Genomic DNA, 21,894 nt, shown 5'->3' with positions numbered 1-21,894 from the left:
TATTTCAAGAAAAGGAAAGCATAAGCCAAACACCTTCCCGATAAACTGTAAATCAGAAATGGCTCCAGTTTCTTACTTGGCTTTTAGGAAACGCTTCACATTTCCTCCATCAAGTGTTACTCTGACTCGAACCACTGAGCAACTTGGAAGCGCAGCCCAGAGCCAGCGTGCCAGCTCCTTGGCTTCCTCCCAGGGGCAAGCCCTGGGTTTAACACCTAAAATCCAGGCAGCGTTTGCTAAGCCTGGTACAGCAGAGGCCAAGGGGAGGGACGTCTTCTGCCAACACCGCTCGCTGTGATCACAGTAACACGCAGAGTTCCCAAAGTCGGGGTTTCACAGAAATACCTTCCGCAAGTATTGATTTTACGACGTACTTGATAGTCCCGCTTGGCGGAAGTTTCCCGCCCGCGGTGACCACACATCTACAGCGGAAAAGCTGCTAGGAAAAGAGACATGCCCTTACTTTCTCCTTGCGCCAGCTCTCCACCACCTCGGCGTCCGTGCTGCGGCTGTCGGCGGGGGCCAGCCCCTGTGCCCAGGCGGCCAGCTGCCCTCCGAGCCGCTGCACAGCCTCCTCCAGCCGCCCGGCCTGCGCCGCGAACTCCCGCTCCGACAGGGCCATCTGGCTGAGCAGGTCCCGCAGGCCGCCCTGGCTGCGGCGGGCGCTCTCCTCCCACTGCCGCCAGTCCGCCTGCAGCGCCTGCATCTCGGCCGCCAGCAGCTGGCACCCGCCCGCCGTCGTGCCGCGCTTCGCGGCCGGGGCCAGCGCCTCCACTCGGCTCAGCCGGCCCGCGCCGCCCTGCCGGGACTCCACCAGCTCCTGCGGGGAGACATTGCCATGGTAACCCGGCGGCCGCCACATCGCCACCGCTCCGGACGGCGGGGCCCGCCTGGGGGGCGCGTCCCGTCCCGTCCCGTCCCGTCCCGTCCCCCGCGTCCCGCACCGCCCCGAGCCGCGGCTCCCTGATGGCAGCAGTCTGGAAAGCGGGGGGAGTAAAACCCAGCCAACAGTGTGCGGGCCTTGCGGGGATTAAACAGCAGTTCTGAAACTGTCTTAAGCTTTGGAGAGAAAGAAATAAAGAATGAACGTGTTTTAAATATGGAAAATACAATTTAGGTCGAGATGAGGAACATAAGGACTTTGTTGTGATCGTTTTCATAAGAAATGCTGGTATATAGGTGCTCGCAGCAGTCCCAAAAACACAACTGCAGTTTACAGCCTGGCCGTGACCTGTGATGTGCCAGAATTGGTTGAACATGTTTTTTTCTGAGTACATGGTTTTGGTTTTGTTTTCAGAGCTAAATTCTTTCTACGGGATCCTATTTCAATCTCGCACATCTCATACACGGGAATCTGGAAGCTTTCAGCTTAAGAGACTGGAGAATGTATAAATACCATCCCAAACGCTGCATGCTACAGTCACGTTATTTTTTCTCTCGTTCATCTTACAAACTAGATGCTGCTATCTCCTCCCTTTCCCGTTTTACAGATCAGGAATTTGAGCACAAGGGAGACTGAAAATTACCCAAGAGTGTACCAAAAAATCTGTAATTTGATCTTGGGAATCCTGAATCTTTATCTAGCATTCAACTTCACTGCCCCACTCTCACATTTAGGAGCAGAAAAAAATGTTGCTAGCCTGAATATCTGAATATAAACACCAGGCCCGGGCAAAACATGTAGCCTGCTTTAATGTTTGCATTCAGGAATATGCAAATTTCTTAAGCACTCAGATGACTAAGAATAGGTGCCAGGCTAAGTAGAGTATATACAGGGAGGCAACTCATACATTTCTACCATGTTTGAGGAGAACAATCCTTGTGCTGCTTTACACATCTCCATTTCACGCAAAGCATGAAAGGTTGTCTCTGATTTAGACAATCTGCTCATGGAGAAAACATATTTGGGGATGAGGAAAGAGAAGTATTCATTAATCAGCCAAGCCACATTTTTCTGTGATGCCACTAGGCTTCCGCTCTTGCACATTGTTTCCATGTGTGCTGTGGTTAACTTAGGTCTGATTACACTTTTACTCCATCTGTTAATATGAGAAGGGAGTAAAAAACAAAGCACAGCTTAGAAAGCTTGATTTCAGCTCACTGAAATGTAATCACCATTTCAAAGAAAAAAAGAACAAGACTCCACAACTGTTAGACTGCTTTTTTTTTTTTTTAAAGTGTAGGGTCTGAATTGCAGAAGAAATCATGGAAGCTCACTTACATTGATTTTGGCCAGCTTTTTCTGTATAGTTGGTGTATCTCCAGACACATCTGACCAGCGGTGAAGCTCTTCCTTTGCAGAATGAAGCCAGTCTGTGAATTCATGCACAGCATCCAGATAAAGCAAATGATCTTTCACGATATCTTCCACTTTCCTCATTTTCTCCTATCATTCAGATAAAAAAAAATAATAAAAAGACCATTAAAGTACTTAAATACTATGCTGGCTTTAAGCATGCAGTGCTGGTTTGACTCTATAGCATGCATTTGAATAGTGAATAGCTTGTGGCATCAGAACACTGCTACACTGCAAAAGGTTTGGTTAAAGTTGGTCTGGACAAGCTTTTTCTGCAGAAACCTTCTGAAAACGTATGCAAAAATATACTTTAACAGAGTCCAACGTAGAGTTTAGCAGATATCAATGCTGCAGCTGTGTCACTCTGGCATGCTTTTCCCAAGACGCTCTGGAGAGGGTCTTGCAGATCACCCATGAGCACTTCCAGGGAGCAGCATTGCTGCCAGAAACCCAGCTCTTACTTAGAAGCACCAAGTCTTTACAAATGCTAAGCAGAGTCATGGAGATGTCCCATAGGAAAACCACAAACAAAAAATTCGGCTGTCCAGAAGTACAAAAGGAACTTATGGTGCCGAGTCCCATTTTGACCATCACATCAGAAGTGGTGGCTCTCCCCAGCCACTTGCCCTGCAGTGCTGGAGGATGCTTTCGCTGACACAGACATGCAGCTGCTTCCTGGCTCCATCTTAGCTTTTTAATGTAAGCTTAGACTGGGGTCAGTTTATCTTGCTGTGACACAGTGAAGGAGTACAGTGGTTAAGATTTGCCTTTGGTCTGACTGAGTAGACTTACTGTTATATTCTTTTGAGATAACACTAATTAATGTTTATCAAAACTAACTAAAAGTGAAATGAGCTAATCAAATAGATTTTTACCCCTGTGTAGATACTCTAATCTAGATTGAAGTGTCTTGATGCCAGTTTCAAACTAAACCACCTACAAATTAAACTCAGGTATTTTAAAGTTTGAGTAACTCAACATTCAACAAATGCTATTAAAAATTAAGTTAGATTAATAAGCCCTGCTGTTCTCCCTGAAAATACTCTTTATAATCTCTCAGAATGTGTCAGACCAACTTGACAATGAATGGTTGGTCTAACTGATCGTTTACTTTAGGTCATCTTAGCTGAATAAACATGACCTAAAGTAAATCCTCAAAGTTTTTATACCTTAATGTGTTTTATGCAGCAACAGGGTATGTTGTCCACGTGCACCTGACTCTAACCAAACAGCCTCCTAGGGAAGCAAAAGACTTCCAGGAAAGGAAACCATGCATCCCTGTGTACATTGCTCACACCAAAATACAGCACCAGTACAAGGGGAGGCAAGGTGTTGCACTCCCATCTTCTGGCTGGCAGAAGGTCTCAGTCAGCTCACATATCTTTCCTTAGAAACCAAAGAGAATGCCTGTATAGCATGTGCAGTGCTTAGTGCCTTGAAACACCACAAAATATGGGCATATATCTTTTTGACAATAGGATTTCTCTTTCTGACAATATGTTTCCTGCTCAGAGAGCCATTTTATTCTTCCCTTTCTAGGCAAAGAAAAAAATAAAAAAAATGCTAGGAATGAATGAAAAAGAATTAGTTGAAAATAAATATGTCAGAATATCAGGAATACTGTTGTATATAAGAAACTAGGAACAAAATATATGGCCTTCACTTTCCAAAAACCATGCCAGTTTCAACTCCCAATACCATTTTTGCATTCCATTATATTTTAGTAAACTATATTCAGTTTTTTTTATTAGACTCAACTATACCAGAGGCAAGATTATTCACAGTCAATCCTTTAGTTACTAAAAAATACAAAAATCAGAAATTTTTAGCTATATATACAAATGTCTAAACATTTTACTTACCTGAAATGGAGATCTTTATCTTACCTTGGCTACAGTTGTGATGTCATTGAACTGTGTTTTTAGTTCTTCTTGAGCTGCATCTCCAAAGGAATCATCCCCTGTTTTTTCATATAGTTCCACAGCTTTTTCAATGAGTTGCTGTAAATCACCCGAGTGATCCTCTGTCTCAGAAACAATAGCCTGGAAATGGTCCAGCTGAGCAAACTTCTCCTTCAGACCAATCTGTGGTTCTAAAGGCTGTTCTACTTTGTGATCCACATTCTCTAACCACTGTTCCAGCTGGTTTTTTCTTTCCAGATAGTCATTCCACTGGCTAATGACAGAATCTAGGCAGCTTACATTAAAAGAAACAAAGTGCAGATGAGAGCTTGAGAGCTTTTGAACAGTTTGGGGAAAAAAAAGGCTGCTTATTCCTTAATTGTTATATTGTCTGTAGCCATGCACAATAGATTTAGAATATACTTTTATTCTCCATCTTGCTTTTGTTTTCTATATCAACTTGCATCCAAGTTATTTTAGAATTCTTGTGGCTTTTGGGCCACTTTGTACAACCAACGTAGCTGCTCCCCTATTACAGGTTACATGAGCAATCTGTCTCAGACTAATGAAAAGCACATTTCAGTGTTCAGCAAAGTAAAATATGGAACATTACTGGAGTTACCATCAGAGTAATAAAATATGCAGCAGCCTATGAAATTACTGTCAATTAAGAGATATTCTGGCAAGTTTTGAAAGAACAAATCCATTACTTATAGTCTCATTTACAATTTATAAGAAGTATTCCCTTCTGTTATATATTGCTCTTCCTAGTAGATCACCATACTTCTCTGGGATTTAAGTTGAGGAATGTAATTCTCATTTCACTGGACTTAGAGATAGATAAGGGTGTGGTAAGGATTTCACTCAAAATACCATGGTCTAACCTAATCTAAACAGTATTTTATGATAACAATCGGGTGAAATTTGAGCAACATCGTAAAGACAGCCCATTATCATCTTCTACATACAATTCTATTACGATTTTGGTGCAACTAAGAAAGTGGCACCACTTTCAGTTACTATATGTTAAGAAAAACATAGACAAACTAGTGATAGTTTTCAATCTATTGAATAAGAAACAGGTGTGATAGAGGCCCAGAAAGTATTGCCACAGAGAAATTGAGAAACAACAGTCTGTCCAGAACAGAGGAGATGGAGGCCTTCAGATATATAAAATTATCTCACACAGTCAATAAGAAAAACTTTCCATTTCTACACAGGTTAAGATGAGATGAAATCAGCTTAATATGCAAGAAAGATTATTTGGAGTTGATATTAGGATTTTTTTTTAATTAAAAACATAATGAAAAACAGAATTGAGAAACCTTCCCTGGTTTATGTATGGAAAAGGTGGACAAATATCTGTCACATTGTGTCACATTCTTGGTCCTGCCCAAGTACAGGCTCAAAAACTCAGAAAGCGCTTTCTAGATTTTTCTCTGTATAAATTTGCATGATTTATATTAATTTTTAAATCAATGTGAAGTACCATTTCATATGAAATTTGATTCATCTGATAGGGTCCACTCATCTTTTTCTTAAAGAAGTGTGTGTTTTTTCCAGGCAATTTTGGTTGTCTCTGACAGTGCAAATTTCCCCCCACACACCAGTAATGAATGAATGTACTTCTACATGCTGTAAGGTAGCACTCTCTGTAAGCAAAGATGGCAGGGTCTGACCTGTGTTTTCCAGGGATTCTTACCTCTGCCAGCTCACTGAGGTACTGATGATGTCGTTCCATACATCCTTCAGCGTCTGCAGCTCAGTTTGTATTACTTTTTGTCCTTCCTCATTGCTGCTTTTAAGTGCTTGTTCTCCTTTGCCAATGGCCATGTTCAGCTTAACCTCACCGTCACCTTTGAGTAAGAGGATCTCCTGTGGGGCAAAACAGGTCAAAATATCAACTGTAACCTGATGAGAAGTGAGAGCTGTTATTCTTTCAACAGTGAACACCATGTTCTCTGAGCTCATCCATCCTGAACAATCATATCCAGTATGAATTCCTAGACACTTTTTCTTCTAAGGGCCTGTACCTTGCTATGTGCAAGTGCTCTAGCAGTTTTTTCCACAGCTATACAGGTTTTTCACTGCATTGGTCAAGCTAAAATACTGCTCACATTGCAGTAGATGCTGAGTAGGTCAAGCACTGCACAGTAAGACAGCACCTCATAGCTATAAGAAACCTCAGGAAAGCCCATGGCAGATCTCCTAACAACCTTCCTATTAGATGCTTATCTAACCTCTTCCTGAAGACCTCCTGTGATAGACACACCACAGTCTCTCTCTCTGTCAATTATTCCAAGGCTTCCCCTCTATTAGAAAGCTTTCTGGGACCTGAATACACATTTTCATAGTTCATTATTCCTTATGAAATGTAATACCTGACACCTGTTTCCATTAAACTTCATCCTGTTTTTTCTACTTCCCATCCCAATTTGTCAAGATCACCTTAAATTCTGATCCTCTTCTTCATAACCATAGAAATAATAAATTATAAAAATATACCTTTCCCACTGATGTGGCCCACATCCAATATTAATCTTGATGTGTAATATCTAGTTGTATCTTTCTTTACCTGAATTTGTGTCAGTCGTCTTTCCAGTGTGGCTTTGCTTCCAAGAGTGCTCTGTGATGATGTCAGTTTATCTTGAACCTCTTTCACCCATGCCCACATACTCTGCAATGCCTCCTCAAAAGTGAGATGCTCTTGGAGTGCAAGCTGACATGTCCTCAGCTTCTCCTTGACACTTTTGACCATATTTTGATAATTGGTGAGATGTTGAGAAGCCAGACGCACTTCCCTCCCTGCACCATGGCCATCTTCATTTAAAGTCTGTGCCATTTGGGACAGCTGATCAAAAGATTCCCTGAAAGAAAATAATGGGACTAAAAGTTTCAGAAAGCATATAGTATTACAGCCACTGGTAGAAGTTATCAAGGCTGCTGACATAATTACCTACTCCACCAGTGATAAGAGTTCACAGTTAACTGAAAAAATCAGTTAGGAGAGACTGAAAGAATATAAGCAGCGTGTATCAATTAATATCTTTTCTTGTGTGCAGTACCATTTCTTGCAGAATTTTGGTGCTCAGAATGATCACACTGAAATCTTTGTGTTAAACACTTAAATTAAAAGCTACCTTAATTTTCTTTTCAGCAGTCAAACTTTCCATTTCTGTACGAACTACTACCCTTTTGTACCTGCCAAAGCTTCTAAGAAGTTCGTAGTCTTGGACAGGTAGGAAGGCATGATGGAAAGGTCATTTGTCCAGGATTAGACAATGCCTCTGGGGTTCAGTACAAGGGTCAGTAAAACAGATTAAAACTGGGTCATATCCAGTTAATCTCAGTTTACTTGATCACCCTTCCTGATACCTGATACCTGGTGAGTACAGGGAATTTCCATCAGACCAAAACGTCTTGCATCAGTCTCAACGCAATAGGGACTGAGAGGGTGTTTCTTTTTAAGATGCTGTCAGACTTGGACAACTGACTACTATTTTTGTTCTATCTTCACCAACCTTATAATAAAAAGAGAATTTGAAAAAAAAGTGCATACTCACACTGGCAATTACTTCACCATCTACTGGCTAAGTCTGAATTTTAGAAAGATTTTACAGCTAATGTGGGTGCCTTTTGAGCTCTTTTATAAAGCAAGCTTCATGGGACAGAGGATTCTGCTAATCTGGTTGGATGTGAATGTTACAGGACAGAAAGAAAATTCTAAAATGGCTATAATGATAAATATAATTTTCACTATTGCTTTTAAAAGCAAGATTTTTAACATTTATTTTCTAAATTATATTTTCAGTTTGCATTAATTAATGAAGTATGATAAGTTTTTAATCATAAGAAATTTATCATTACCAGATACTGGAGTTGATTGAAATTCATTAGAAATGGAAGCATCTGGATTCAGCCTCTTTTCACAGAGTATTTTCCAATACTTTCCTCTAGCTTTCAAAAACACACTTTACCCCAATAAAGTTTAATTTTACTTCTGCCCTAGTAGAGCAAAAAAAGAGAGAATTTTAGAAAATGTATTTTCAATATACCTTGAATTCAGCAACTCTTCCAGGAACTTTTCCACTTTTTGCACCTCCTTTTTCTTCTCAGAAATAAGCTGTTTGTTCTCTCCTAATGCTTCTGTGCTTATTCTTTCTTCCATGTCATGCATCCACAGGGAAAGCTTCTTGTACTGATCTTCAAAGCTACGGAGCAGATAAATACTCCCTTAAAAAAATACTTCTCAAATGGAGTAAAGTTGGAAGAAGTTAATATCCACAAGACTGGGTATCAATTTCGTGCTTCAAGAATAAGAGTTGTACACAAAACATAATTCCACAGTGACTACTAGTCTAAAAATATTCAGCAACTCTCTAAAAATGTTCAGCAAAATCATGGGAACTACAGGGCGACCAGAGGCCTCCAAAATTTAAAGTGACAGTACTTTTATTTATTACTAGATTCAATAAAAGCAGACCGAAAGAAAGCTTTTTTCAAATTCTTATAATGATTTAGTCTAAGAACAAACAATGGGTAAAAGTGGGCTTTTTGTCAACATTTATGTGTAGAACACCTGAAGTGTTGTGTTTTCAGTTTCCACTACAGAAGAGAACTGGAATCTTGAGTGCTAAAAACTCACCAAAACAAGTTCTCACCCTAAGTTTGAAAACCTTTTTCTTACATGCAGGCACACTGTCTCATCCTGCTGTTTTACCCATTGCTGTCACACTAACTTTGCTTTCCATTAGCAACAGTTTTGAATCTGGTTAGATCTGAAAATATTTTAACTCCCAAAATTCCAGCCCTAAGCAGTAATTTAAGAGTGTTTCCTTCTTGGCTTCTTAGGAAACATATCCATTTGGAATGGGACAGAACAGGCACATGCTGTGTAAGAAGCATTCTATCTTCAAACCCCAGGACAGAAATAAACACTCATCACACATTTTCCATTCAGAAAATGGAACTTAAATTACTGGAATCCCAACTGATTTGGAGTTTCACAAGCTACGCAGAACTTCTGCATACATGATCCTGACCTTTCATTCTTTAACCAAATCAATACCCTTGGAGAAAGACCTGTTGATTTGTTTTTATCAGAGAACTTCAATTTCTCCTAAATATTTCCAAAGAAAAAAGCAAACAGGACTAGAGCAACCGGAAAGAATTAATTTTGCCTTGCACTTTGGCAGCCAGAAAATTTCATGCAGTCTGTTTGTGACTGCTGGTATTACTCACCTTCCCAGGTGTGAGGCACAAGCTTCCAGGGCCTTCTTGTCATTCAGACACTGGTTGAGGAATTCCTGGAAGTTCTGATTAGACTTTGCTATTTGCTCCTGCATATGGCTCACAACTGGTTTGGGTAAACAACCATATAGACTCTCTCCTTCCTTGCAGGCAGCATCTAATTTGTTCTGTCCTTCACTAATAGAATCCAGCACACCCTGTGCAATGAAAGAGTATTGTTTAAACACATAAGATTTGATAATTAAAGATAAGCAATATTTCTGTGACAAGTGGCTAGATTTCTCCAATAAGATGAGAGCCATGTCTAGCTATGGAAAAAATTTCTATGCAGATAGTTCAAATAAAATTTTACTAAGTGGTGCCACAATTCACAGCACTCAATTTTCTTATTTGATCCCAAGGTAGCAATGGCTTTCTCTGAACAGTTTAATAATCTCTTGAAGATGTTACACATTTCAGGAATTAGGGTTGTTTACAACAGGTGTCTGCTACTTATGTTCTGTCTCATCAAAAGTATATATCTACGAGCTTTGACAAAGCAGTATTAATCTGAAATGTTGAATAAGTAAAAGTGTTCTAAAAATAGGAAAATGAAAAGAAGAGAAAGAAAGCAAAAAGGAAAAAAAATATTAATAATCAGAAACAAGAATAGTATAGTTACACATAAACCTTCCAGAAATTAAATTCTGATCTCTCAGAACAGGGACCACAGTTTTCACTGTATTCCCTCTAGAGTACATACTGCTGGCTTGAACCATTCATATATTACCTTTTTTAAAACAAAACCAAGTGTGTTAGCATCTATAAATTATTTTAGATATATAATTGGTTACCTATACTAAATTGCTAATCACTGGTTGGGGTTTTTTTAAAATTTCTTCACTATACCTGCAAGTCATGTAGCTTTGCCTCTATGGCTTTGCTGTCCCCAGACCTGTCAGATGATTCTTTTACTGCAGCCTTCACACCAGAAAACCATTCCTGGAATTCTTGCATAGAGTCTTATTCAATAAAAAAGTATAGAGAAGAGAATATTTTTTAAGATACAGCATTATCCACAATATTATACAGCTGTTTTAACAATTCTTTTATCCTTCAGAAACAGTGTGTAAAAGGTAACAGAGTAAGTCTAATTGTCTTCAATAATCTTGAGAGTAGGATTAATTTCACAAGAAATTAGATGTTTCCACTATAAACATCCAACTTTGAACAGTCTTACTAGGCTGCCCTTGACAGTCAATTTCAGTTTATGCTATGTCCCAATTTTATGCTAAATAAAACCTAGACCAGTATCTTAATAAATAAGATTAAAAGTTGCTTACTTTTCTCCACTGACTATCCAGGGAGCCCAGGAAATACTTCAGATGTGTACTTTTACATTATAAACACCTCCATTTGGTTATATACCTCTCTTTATTGCAAATACACAAAGTGTATTTATGCAATAGAGGTGAATACTAACAGTGAGGAAAGGTGCATTTTCATGCATATGACATGGTTAAACTTCAATGGTGTTTATGTAAAATGCTTTGTTTCATAGCAGTTATCCAATGAACGTTTGGTAACAGGACTTTTTGAGAGGCTCCATATGAAAACAAAGTTGTAATTGCAAGTGACATCACTGGAAACTCTGGCAGACTCCAGAATGACTCACGGCTGTGGATAACAGCTCACTCATATTAACCAGCCGGAAGACTCACAGAGGAAATGTTTTTCCAAGGACTCTTGCATCCTGGCCTGAGTTCTGGAACAGAGCAGATTCACAGCTTCGTACTTCTTTATTAACAAAGTGACAGTGCCACCAAGAGCTTCCAGCTCTACCGAAGGGTATTTGCGACAGAGGCTGTTGAGGGTCTCACAGGTTGAGTCAATGCTGCTTTGCTGAAGCTGAAGGTCCTTTTGTGTTTCCTGAAAATAAAGTTACAGCACAAATAAGATAGTTATAAAGAAACAAAAGAACTGTCTTTTTCTCAAGCATTCCCTACTCCACCTATATGTTCTTTCCTCCTGTGCCCTATAAGTCAGCCCAGACACAATGAAGGAAAGAGGCTCTGGATCATGTTTCCTTAAACTTCCAAGTGAGATGACTCCTTGAAACTAAAGAGCCATTGCAGAACTGTGAAAAGTGCTGCTTCTCATGATTTATTACTCTACTAGAAATAAATAAATTTCAAGGCATATTGAATAGAAATAGGTATTCTCAGCAAAGTCTGAAGGTACATGTGGGATGCAGTATGACACTGGTATTTGGCAGGACTTCTGAATAAGCGGGACTTTACATACAACTTGAGAAAAATGTTTTCTGAAAACTGAATGTTAATTGGCTATTATATCAATATTAACTGTGCTCACAGTCAAATATCTCCATGTGGTTTGTCATGTTATGATGTGCTTAACTGCATGCAGTCAAGAGAGCACTTAGATGTAGAAAAAAGAATTGCTATATATGAGGACTGAGGAGGACTTCTGAGGTAGAAGTTTGTATCACAACTGAGTTTGGACCAGTGTCTTTTACTGTGGTGAATTATGAGTTCATACCTTATTGCAAGGGAGTCAATGCACTTGCAAACATACTGGAGTAATGACCAAGGAGTTCAATGTAACAAAACCAGTTCTTGGAACAACAAAGACCGTGTTATTCATTAATATTTTCTAAAAGATTTGTATAAAGTTAATAAATCAGAACTTTTTTTCATTGGTGCAACTTCCTAAAAACTATCACTGTATTATTTGCTAATATTTTAGCAGCTGTGCAGGATATATGCAGTTTTTATCAAAGGAAAATTAAGCGTAAAGCTCAGAAAAAAAATCCCAAAGATCACTGCATAAGGAAAAGTATATTAATTTTCTTCAGCACTGACCTTTAGTTTATTTAGAGATTCAGGATCCAGGTTACGTGCACAGCTTAAAAGCGTCTCTTCCATTTGAGTTAGCCAGTCTGTCATCTGACCTATCAGCTTCTGTAACTGCATCTTCTGAGTACTGAAATCTTTCAGTGTCTCTTTTGCTGTCTCTGATATTTCTTTGGCATGTTCCAACTTCTGCCTCAAATCTGATTCTATAAACTAAAAACAAAATGTTACTTATTAACGCATTGAATAATAAAAATGTTTTGTATGGTAAATGCTTATTGGCAAAATGGAAAGTAGGAAAGTGGCACACAATGATAATTTTGCTCTCTTTACAGCTTTAACTGGAGATGCTTACATACCTACAAAATGTCAACCATTTGGGATTCAGTCTTAGATATACAGTAATCCAAAGAAGGGATGCTGACTTATAAAAGGCCAGACTGCAAACTGTTGCAGTTATTATCCACTTCTGAAAAATCGAACAGTTGGTATTTTTCCTTTACTAATTTGCCATATATAAAGAACATGACCTGCACTCAAATAGCTTGATAAAAAGAAATACCAATTGGTGAATGAGCCTTAAGAGCACTGAGGCTTCAATTATCTCAGTGTAAGGCAGGTGAAAATTGAAGACAGTACAAAAAATCAGCTAGAATCGTGCCCATTAACCTGTTTGAAGACAGCAATATGCAAAATTATAGTAGATGATTGAAATCCTCTGAACCCAGGATTCCAACAGTAGATGTTAGCTGAGCACATATCACTAATAAAAGTACATCAAATCAGTCATAATGTGGTACTATGGATAAATCAGATTCACAGAATCCTTTGGGTTAGAAGGGATGTCTGTAGATTCCTTAGTCCAAGTTCCCTGCCAAGGCAGGGTCACCTACAGCAGGTGACATAGAAACACGTCCAGGTGCGTCTTTTCCTTCTCCAGATGGGGAGACTCCATGACGTCCCTGGGCAGCCTGTTCCAAAATGTGGGCAAGGCTTGAGTGTTACATTAACTTCTATTAAAACTGATATGTATCAAGATATTTCCCTGCCCATGGAAATTGCAGAAGTCAGCTTATTTTTTAAATTTCTGATGTTGAAAGTTAATAATCTCAAATACCAATTTCTGTTTGAAATCAAACTGCAAAATAGTCATACTTTGGTTTTGTGACTGCCCTAGAACATAGGAATAAGTATCAGGCTAAAAGCTCACCTTTGTGTTCATTGTTTTCTGTTTTTCTTGTAAGAGCTAGTTCAGCGCCCTTATTCTAGTTCACCAAGGAATACTTTTTGGTTAAAAAAGCAAATGAACATATTTTACTGCCTTATAATCCTTTCAAGGAAACAAACTGTGCATGCATTCACGTATGATGTGGCTCAATGTTGTGCAGTGCAGAGAGTATCTGTAGTCTCATATCCCATCAGTTACATTATAAACTATTTCTTCTATTTTGATTAACTAAAAAATACTTCTACAATCCTAATGCTCAATTACTTTATCGCATACTGTTTATACCAAAAAAAAAAAAATCAAGGCTACCTAGAGAAATATGAACAAAGAATAGTTATGCTACATATAAATAATGATGCCGTATCTGCCACCTTGAAAGAAAAAGGTAGTGCAGGATAGACAGAAATTTCAGGAGGAATGTTTTCTTAGTTTTTTGAGCACAATCTGTGATTACCAATGTCTTTATTTTACCTGGAGATCCGCAGGAGGCTCTTGACAATGGGTCAGTTCTTTGAGTTCTGAGATTTTGGAACTAAGTTGCTCCAACTTCAGTTCTTTATCCTTGACTTCAGTCTGTAAAAGAGATGTGGTCAGACTTTCATACCAAACTACAAGAAGCTTTTAGATTTTCAGAAGGATGCTCCACCAGCTTCAAAATTGAAAGAAAATGAAAACACAGTTTAGAAATCAGAGGGAAAACACTGCCGTTCTACTAATTTTGTGCTCTAAAAATCTCCCATCTCTTTTTACTTGTTAGTTCAGAGAAATTTTCCCCTCCTTTGAAATAACCATACACATTATCAGCATTTAAAATGCTCTAAAAGTTTTAGTTTGTTAAAACTGGAAAAATAAAGATGAAAATGTCATTGTTTATTCGACTGGAAGTATCTACTGGGGGTGTTAGGTTCCACTTAAAGGCATGCAGACTATATTACACGTGGTCTCTGATTTTTATTTCAAGCAAGTGAGGTCTTGATAAAAAATTAGACACAGAAATAGATTTTAACCTCAAAACGGATTAAAAAATACTGATATATATGCACTGACATATCTGGACCTTGTATTTATAGATCCAAGTTATAAATAAATATCTACTTATTAAAAAAATAGTACCAAAGTGAAAGTGAAAAATCATAATTTGGAGTTTTGAAATATCAGTATCCTGTTGCCCACAACTTCCTTTCTAAAAATTTCAAGCAGATCATTCCAATTAAAAGACTGAACAGTGGACTGCAGGATTAAATTGCCGAAATTAACATCTGCCCTAAATGCCCAGAAGAATACTTGGGGGTATTTTGTGCTAGGGAGGATATAATATTAGGTAGCCGGTCAAGAAAGTGACCACTGATTTGGGCAGAAGAGGTACACTGATTGTTTCTGTCCATGCTCATCTGTTTCTGATTGCTGAAAGGGCAGGATCCTGCTGGCACTGAACTGCTCTTCCTCTTGCCTTTGCAAAACAAAGTGCAAAAAAAAGTATTATGGACTATACATTCTGTGACTGTAAATGGGCACACAGTGCTCACATCTGCTACTCTGGCACTCCTGCATGTTAAGTACATCTGTGTTTTGGGTACTGTCTGCTTTTACTCCAAATCAGTTTTAACAGCAATGAATTTAGGTGGTCTGATTGCTACATAAGGCATTCAATAGCGCTTACGCTGAGCAAAATAATGATTTATTGTTTTATAATCTATCATAATACTTGATTAAGTTCACTGTGCCTCTTCTTAAACAGGTAATTTATTTCAAATGAAGTAGAATATGGCTCAGTCTGTGATTGATCTGATATATATTTTAAGCTAATAGAGGCAGAATGTATCCTGAAAACTGGCTAGATTTCTAAAAGAGTTTAACACTATCCAGAGAAGAAAGTCATCATCTAACTGAAATAAAATTCACCTTCCAGTCCACCATATCGTTTTATTGTCTGAAGAATCTACTTTCCTGGATGAGGTTTTAGAAACTACTCATTTTTTTCCTAAACTGCAGCTGAAGTTGTCTAAAATTTCCATTAGTTTTTACTGGAACAGAATTCAGTCTAGAACCAAATATAACTGCTAGGGCCAAAATAACTGTGGAGCTTAGATTTAGTAAGATGTGCCATTCTTGTTTCTGTCAGAAGCAAACACCTTAAAATAAAAAGGACAGGAATGCTCTCAGCTAGCTGTTGGGTTAGGGTACCACCACTTGAACAGAGGACACAGACAACAGCACAGCCTTCTCTCTGGGCTGGACATCACTTGACATTTTGGTCCAGAACATTTTTATTACTGACTTATGGGTAAGAACCTGGAAGTCTTTCAGGAGGACCTCCATTCTCTGACTGTTACTGAAGTTGCTGATGCCTTCATTCAGTTGAGAAATGCACTTATTACACCATCCATCTAATTCATCTCCAGTTCTCAGGATGTCATCCCACAGAGACACGCTTACACTCAGTCGGTCAATGTTATCATCAATTCTTTCGGACACCTTTTAGGAAAGAAGAATGTATCAATACCATTCACAAATTAATTTTAGACTTCTCTATTTTGCAGACAGTTTTAAGGCAAGTGCATAAAAAATAATTAGCAAGCTTGGGTAAATAATTTTCTTAGATTTAGTTTTAAGTTCCGAATTCTGAATTCTAAGATCAATTTAATTACCCAGATCATAAAACAAAAATCTTATGTGTCTTTTTCTAAATATTCATACACTTTTTACTGGGAAAGCTTTTGTTCAAATAAACTTTATCTTTCAAAAAAACTTACATGTATCTTTCTTACATAATGTAGGAATTTGCTACTAAAGCAGTATAAATGTGTAAATGTAAAATATGAGGTAGAAATTCTTTACTGTGAGTGTGGTGAGACACTGGAACTGATTGTCCAGAGCCATTGTAGATGCCCCGTCCGTGGAAATGTTCAAGGCCAGCTTGAATGGGGCTTTGAGCAACTTGATCTAGTGAAAGGTGTCCCTGCCCATGGCAGGGGGGTTGGAACCAGAAGATCTTTAAGGTCCCTTCCAACCCAAACCAATCTGTGATTCTGTAACTAGCTTTTATGTTATATTTCTGTCCTATAGTGATGTCTTTCTCAACATATTCATATCTTTTGTGGTTTAGTGTAATGTAATTTATTGCCTAACTTATTAGTCTGATTAACAAAGTATTGCTGGTATGCATTAGGTGTGAATCCAACCCAACTTTATGCTTAGAACTGTGCAGTGAGCAAATTTACAGTAGTAGCATTCATACACTGCTGTGAGACATCATTTAAAATCTATCAAATTGATGTCACAACTTTGTGCATGCAGTGGATGCCACATCCCTCTAAGCCTTTGAGTTATACTTCAAAGTAAACTTTACTAAACAACTGTACTCTAAGATCCTAAGAAAATAGAAATATTATAAGCTTAACCAAACTTCAAGACTGTATTTGGCATATAAACCAGATTCTTACATCTAGCCATTTGTCCACCGTGGAGTTCATATCTGTTTTCAGTGCAGTGGAGTCACAGTTATGCACTCTTTTCAGTTCTGCTAATAAATGTTTTCCTTTATTAGTGAAAGTATCCAGGTCTTTTTGTTTATCACTCAGATCATTCCTGGCAGCCTCATGCTGTGGATATAAATATTTGCTTGTTTAATGAAGCCTTAAAGAAAGAAAGAAAAATCCAGTTCTCCAGGTATCCATCCCTAGCCCTGTGTTATGAATGGGATAATGCTCATACCTAACATTTAACTATTCCACAAAATACAAAGCAACAATATGATTTTCTCATGAACATAATCAAATAGGATGATTGTTCTCATAAATAAAACACAAGTGGCAGTAACAAATTCTGAATTCCTGTCACTTGGTACCCAGGTATTTTCTAGACTTAAAGGAATTTTATTTTTTTTATTTGCCTTTTCATTCTTCATCATTGAATAATCACTTCAGGAGTTATAGCAGGGTAAACAGAAGGTGTTGCTAACAAAATTTAGAATTAAAAGCCCCTCACTATTAGATACTCTGGAAAACAAAAGTAAAGATCTGTTCTGAAAGGAACTAGACAAAATCTTCAGGGTTACTAAGTTTGCAACCCTAGGCATGGGGAAATCTTTAAAACACTGTCACTGAAAAGGTGACAACGTGCTGAGGAAGGATCACAGTTTTTTCTACAGCAAGTATGAGAGAGCAGTACTAACAATAAGCTACTAAGCTGGATGCAGTATGGCCAAAACATTTATTGCACTCCAACTTCTTCAGGCCTAGATGTGGCCACTGCTGCAGCAGGGAATTCTCCACAGCCCAAGTCTCAAAGGAATCATGTGGAAGTTACATGAAATTCTTTGTTAGACTGGTAAGCTCTGTTCCGGCTTTTTGTTCTTTTAAGGTGTGAAAGAGGCCATAAATACACACAGTTTAGAATAAGGTTTATACAGATCTGACTGAAAGTTTTTGAATCAAGAGCTCAACAGGCTTCCAAATTAAATTAAACTCCAAAAACAACAGAAAGAATTTCACTCAGAACTGTGTATCCTTACAGGCTGATGGACAGCAGAATTTAGAATTTTTGAAGTACAGTCCAGTGAAATGAATGGAATGTCGGGATCCAAATACCATATCTCTGATCAATGGCCAGTATCAACATTATACACCATGGAAGAAGTCCTCTTAGGGAAAGAGATAATGCACATCCAAAATGTGTGCAATTCATGTTCTTTTGTGGCCTTTTATCTATTCCAAAATTTACCCAATATGGAAAAACAATGAAGTATGTTGACTAGAACTATCCTTTCATACTATGATAGGAATATATTCTCAATGTATTTTATATAAAGAGCTTTCCACTGTTTTCCAGTTATGCTTTCCATATATTAACAATCTGCATTTCAATTAAAGTTATAAGTAGCAACAACAGTTTAATAGATTTCATCAAAATACAAGAAAGGACTATATTCTTTCCTCATGAGAATCAGTACAGTTTAAACCCTGAAGGTCAGTGTGACAAGATTTGACAGAAATTCAAGGAACTTTAAACACAGCTCAAGGACACCTTTCAAACAAAAAAAAAATCCATCCAATTCAAAACTAATTTGTATTCCTCAAAGGAAAATATATGTCATTACCTTCGATAACGTTCGCCTGATATCTTCACGATCCTTCCAAATGGATTTGGTCACAGAGGTGCTGTTAGCACTATCTATGACTTTCATTACTGTTGACTTCAAGCTCTGATATTCCTTCATCAGATCAATAAGAACGCAAGACTGCTCCTTTCTGTAATATGAAAAAGCTGTGTTAGTACCACTTGCTGTCATGTTTCTGACGGATAGAGAATGTGACACAGCAATTCACCTTAGGAAAACCAGGATGTAGTACGAAACAGGAATAGGACAGCCAAGGAAATATGAATATTTTGGTTTTAGGAATCACTGTAGGTCCACCACAAAACATCTCACTGAAGAGACAGTATGTGAATTGCCATCTCATATGTATCAGATACCAAAGCAACTGACTTCAGGAGAAGAAAGACTGAAACTGGAATTCAAGCATCTCAGTTCCCAAGTTTAGCATCTTTTTGACTGGAAAGCACATCACAGTTCATTTTTTAAAAAAACTTTTTTCTTTAACATGGAGTATTTTTTGGGTAAAAAGAAGCAGAAATAAAGACTAAAGCAATGCACGCTAAGGTCTGTTTATTTTGTCCTCCAATTGTCAGATGCATGCTTTTGGGACTAAAACATTATATTCAACTTACCTCCCTTCTACTGAGACTAAATTAACCTGCGCTTTTTTTTTCCCCCACTCTCTCTCCAGGAAAGCTTATTTATGCTCAGGCAATGGACCAAGGAAAAAACCTATTCAATCCATTCCCGGTGTTTATACTGAAGAGAGAGAAGCAAAACTAATACTTTGGATATGCTTAGTTGTAAAACAGTGTTTTTCAATGAAAGGATTTTGGCAAACATCACATTGTCAAGAAGGAGGAGTAACTGTTTTAGGAGCTGGCCCTTCTCTGAATGCTCCAAAGAGCTCTCCAAAATAAGCAGGTTCAGGAGGGTCTAAAGTTGGGTCTATATGAGAGAGAAAACACTAATAGTTCTCCTTAAAGATGATTGTGAAGCAGTTAAGACAAAGAAATGGGTATGATAAAACTTTCTCTAGTTTCTTTAGCTTCTTTTGTTATCAACGTTCATTGATAAAACTGATCATCTGATCATGTATCATACACAATTAGTGTAACTGGTTATACACTGATGATTATTATGAGACTGTTCCCTTGGGCAGACAGAAATCTAAAAATTATTTAGGACCACTAAATATAGAATTGTCAGAAACACACATCCAATAGAGAATGAAAACGTGCTAGAAGGAGAATAGGTGCCAGCTAGAGTGATAGTGAAAATGCAGTGGACATTTCTTATCTTCCAGAGAGTAAACAATAACATGCAATATAGCATGTATGTAATAGAAAGTGTATCTATCAGTACTGTAGGACCTATCTGTGGCTTTATTAATAGTATAAGTACAACTGGTACAAATATTCTTGTTAACAATGTGGTTTTTTCTTCTACTCAGTATTTAACCTTCAAGCCCTGTTTTTCATTGCAACTAACATAGCAAGAAGATATTACATGTAATAACTGTGTCTCTTTCCCCATCTTCTCCTTTCTTATCTTCAGCTAAAGATCTACTTACTTCTCATGTATAGCTTTCTTGGTATCCTTCCACAGAGATTCTAAGCGACTGATCTCTTTGTCAGTCTCAGGAGCAAGTGTGATATCTTTTTGAGCTATTTGTTTTGCTTTGTCCATGAGCCATTGGAGTTCATGCTGGTGAGAATTCAATTCTTCATCTAACTGGTTAAAGATCCTCAATCTGCAAGTTAAAAGACAGGTTTCAAATTTACTCATCTTCACTTTTTTTTTTGTAAGAGAAGAGAGAAAGAAAGAATGAAATATTTATTTTTAGTGTTACTGTGCATAAAATTCTCTTTTTCTAATATTTCCTACAATAAAGCATTATTTGGTTTTTTTTTTTCTACTAGAACTGGGCCCAGAATGTGATTTTTTGATACATATACTGCTATACAATCATATAGAGATATATATATACACCTTCCCCTCAAACAGTCACCTAGAAATCCACTCAGATATTTAGATTAATAGTTTATTACAGTAAGTGTTTTTAATTCCATCATCCCATCTTCAGTTTGTACATATCCCAAAATAGGATTGAGATAGTTATGTTAGATGGGGCTTCTAATAGCTGTTTGGATCTTAAGATTCATTTGGACAAAATGTATTTTTGAGACATCGACTTTCATGACTGTTCTTTCAATACAGAAGATTAGCGAGACTTAAGTGTTTTGTGCAACCAAATAGTTCACTTAGACAATTTTATTAAGTAGATACATATGCTTGGCAAAAAATAAAGTACCCAGGTAGAAAACACACACATGCCTCCAATGAACCATGAAAGGTCTAGAGATTGCAATCAAGTGTAAAGGTGCCATTGTTTCTACCTTTGCTGGAGGGCTTGTAGTGTTGTCTCCTTCAGGCCCTCTTTGTCAGCCTTTTCCTCAGTATCTTCAATGCTCTTCAGTAACTGCTCTTTATGCTCCATGAAAGATCTTTGCAAGGCTCCAAGAGCTTCTGCCTCACTTTGCTTGGTTCCCAACAGGTTTTGAACTGCCTCCAGTTCCACACCCAGGTTATCCACCATAGCCCTGCAGGAGGTCCTCTGCCCAGAAGTGCTATATTTCAGATGATATTGAGCCTTAGTAAGGGAACCATCCAAACTGAAAGCATCAGATTCCAGCTTGTTAAGATCCTTAATAACACCACTGAGTTCCTTCTCCAGTAATTCAGATTTAGCTTTATCCATATTTCCTGTTTTCTCCACTGTCTGCCTCAGCTGGTGGAGCACTCCTGATGCAGCACTGTGGAGCTCCAGGAATACTCGCAACTGCTCCAAGGCATTCTGTCTTTGGCTAGTTATTTGACTTGCCTCCTGGAAAATCTGAAAGCAATCTTCAGTCTTTCCCTGCAACGTCTGCTGGTCCTCTGGGCTGCTGAAAGAACCCAATTTCTCTACATATTCCTTCAGACTTTGTAACTCCTGTTTCTTACTTTCAACTTCCATTGAGTGGTTCTATGGGAAAGAAAGAAAATAGAGCTGAGTTTCTTCTTCAAATCAAGAGCTCAAGAAATATTTTAGTACTGAACTTACGAGTGAAACAAGTACTGCTGAGGGGTTTTCAGTAGGAATAGTTCAGTGTTACAATTTTACTTTAAACTTGTAAAATAACAGAAGACTGTATGTGACTGCAACAGCATATTGGTTTTCAAACAAATAAATTACTTGCTAGTTCTAGATGAGCATTTAGCCAAAT

At 38.0% G+C, this 21,894-nt stretch overlaps 1 protein-coding gene across 1 annotated transcript in view; it reads right to left on the bottom strand.

The window, feature by feature from the left end:
- The window catches only part of SYNE1 (spectrin repeat containing nuclear envelope protein 1), a 294,515-nt gene that overhangs the window by 150,070 nt on the left and 122,551 nt on the right, over nt 1–21,894 (bottom strand). The window contains 16 exon segments of the mRNA XM_039568730.1: nt 464–820; nt 2,222–2,386; nt 4,183–4,492; nt 5,900–6,072; nt 6,773–7,064; nt 8,253–8,408; nt 9,439–9,644; nt 10,336–10,448; nt 11,148–11,355; nt 12,309–12,512; nt 13,999–14,100; nt 15,820–16,002; nt 16,971–17,129; nt 18,626–18,776; nt 20,199–20,378; nt 21,025–21,653. Coding sequence (XP_039424664.1) covers nt 464–820; nt 2,222–2,386; nt 4,183–4,492; nt 5,900–6,072; nt 6,773–7,064; nt 8,253–8,408; nt 9,439–9,644; nt 10,336–10,448; nt 11,148–11,355; nt 12,309–12,512; nt 13,999–14,100; nt 15,820–16,002; nt 16,971–17,129; nt 18,626–18,776; nt 20,199–20,378; nt 21,025–21,653 — 3,588 coding nt within the window.

This window comes from Corvus cornix, chromosome 3 (genome assembly GCF_000738735.6).
Source record: "Corvus cornix cornix isolate S_Up_H32 chromosome 3, ASM73873v5, whole genome shotgun sequence".
NCBI lineage: Eukaryota > Metazoa > Chordata > Aves > Passeriformes > Corvidae > Corvus > Corvus cornix.
Note: the sequence above shows the minus strand (reverse complement) of the source record. Positions and strands in the feature narration are given on the sequence as shown.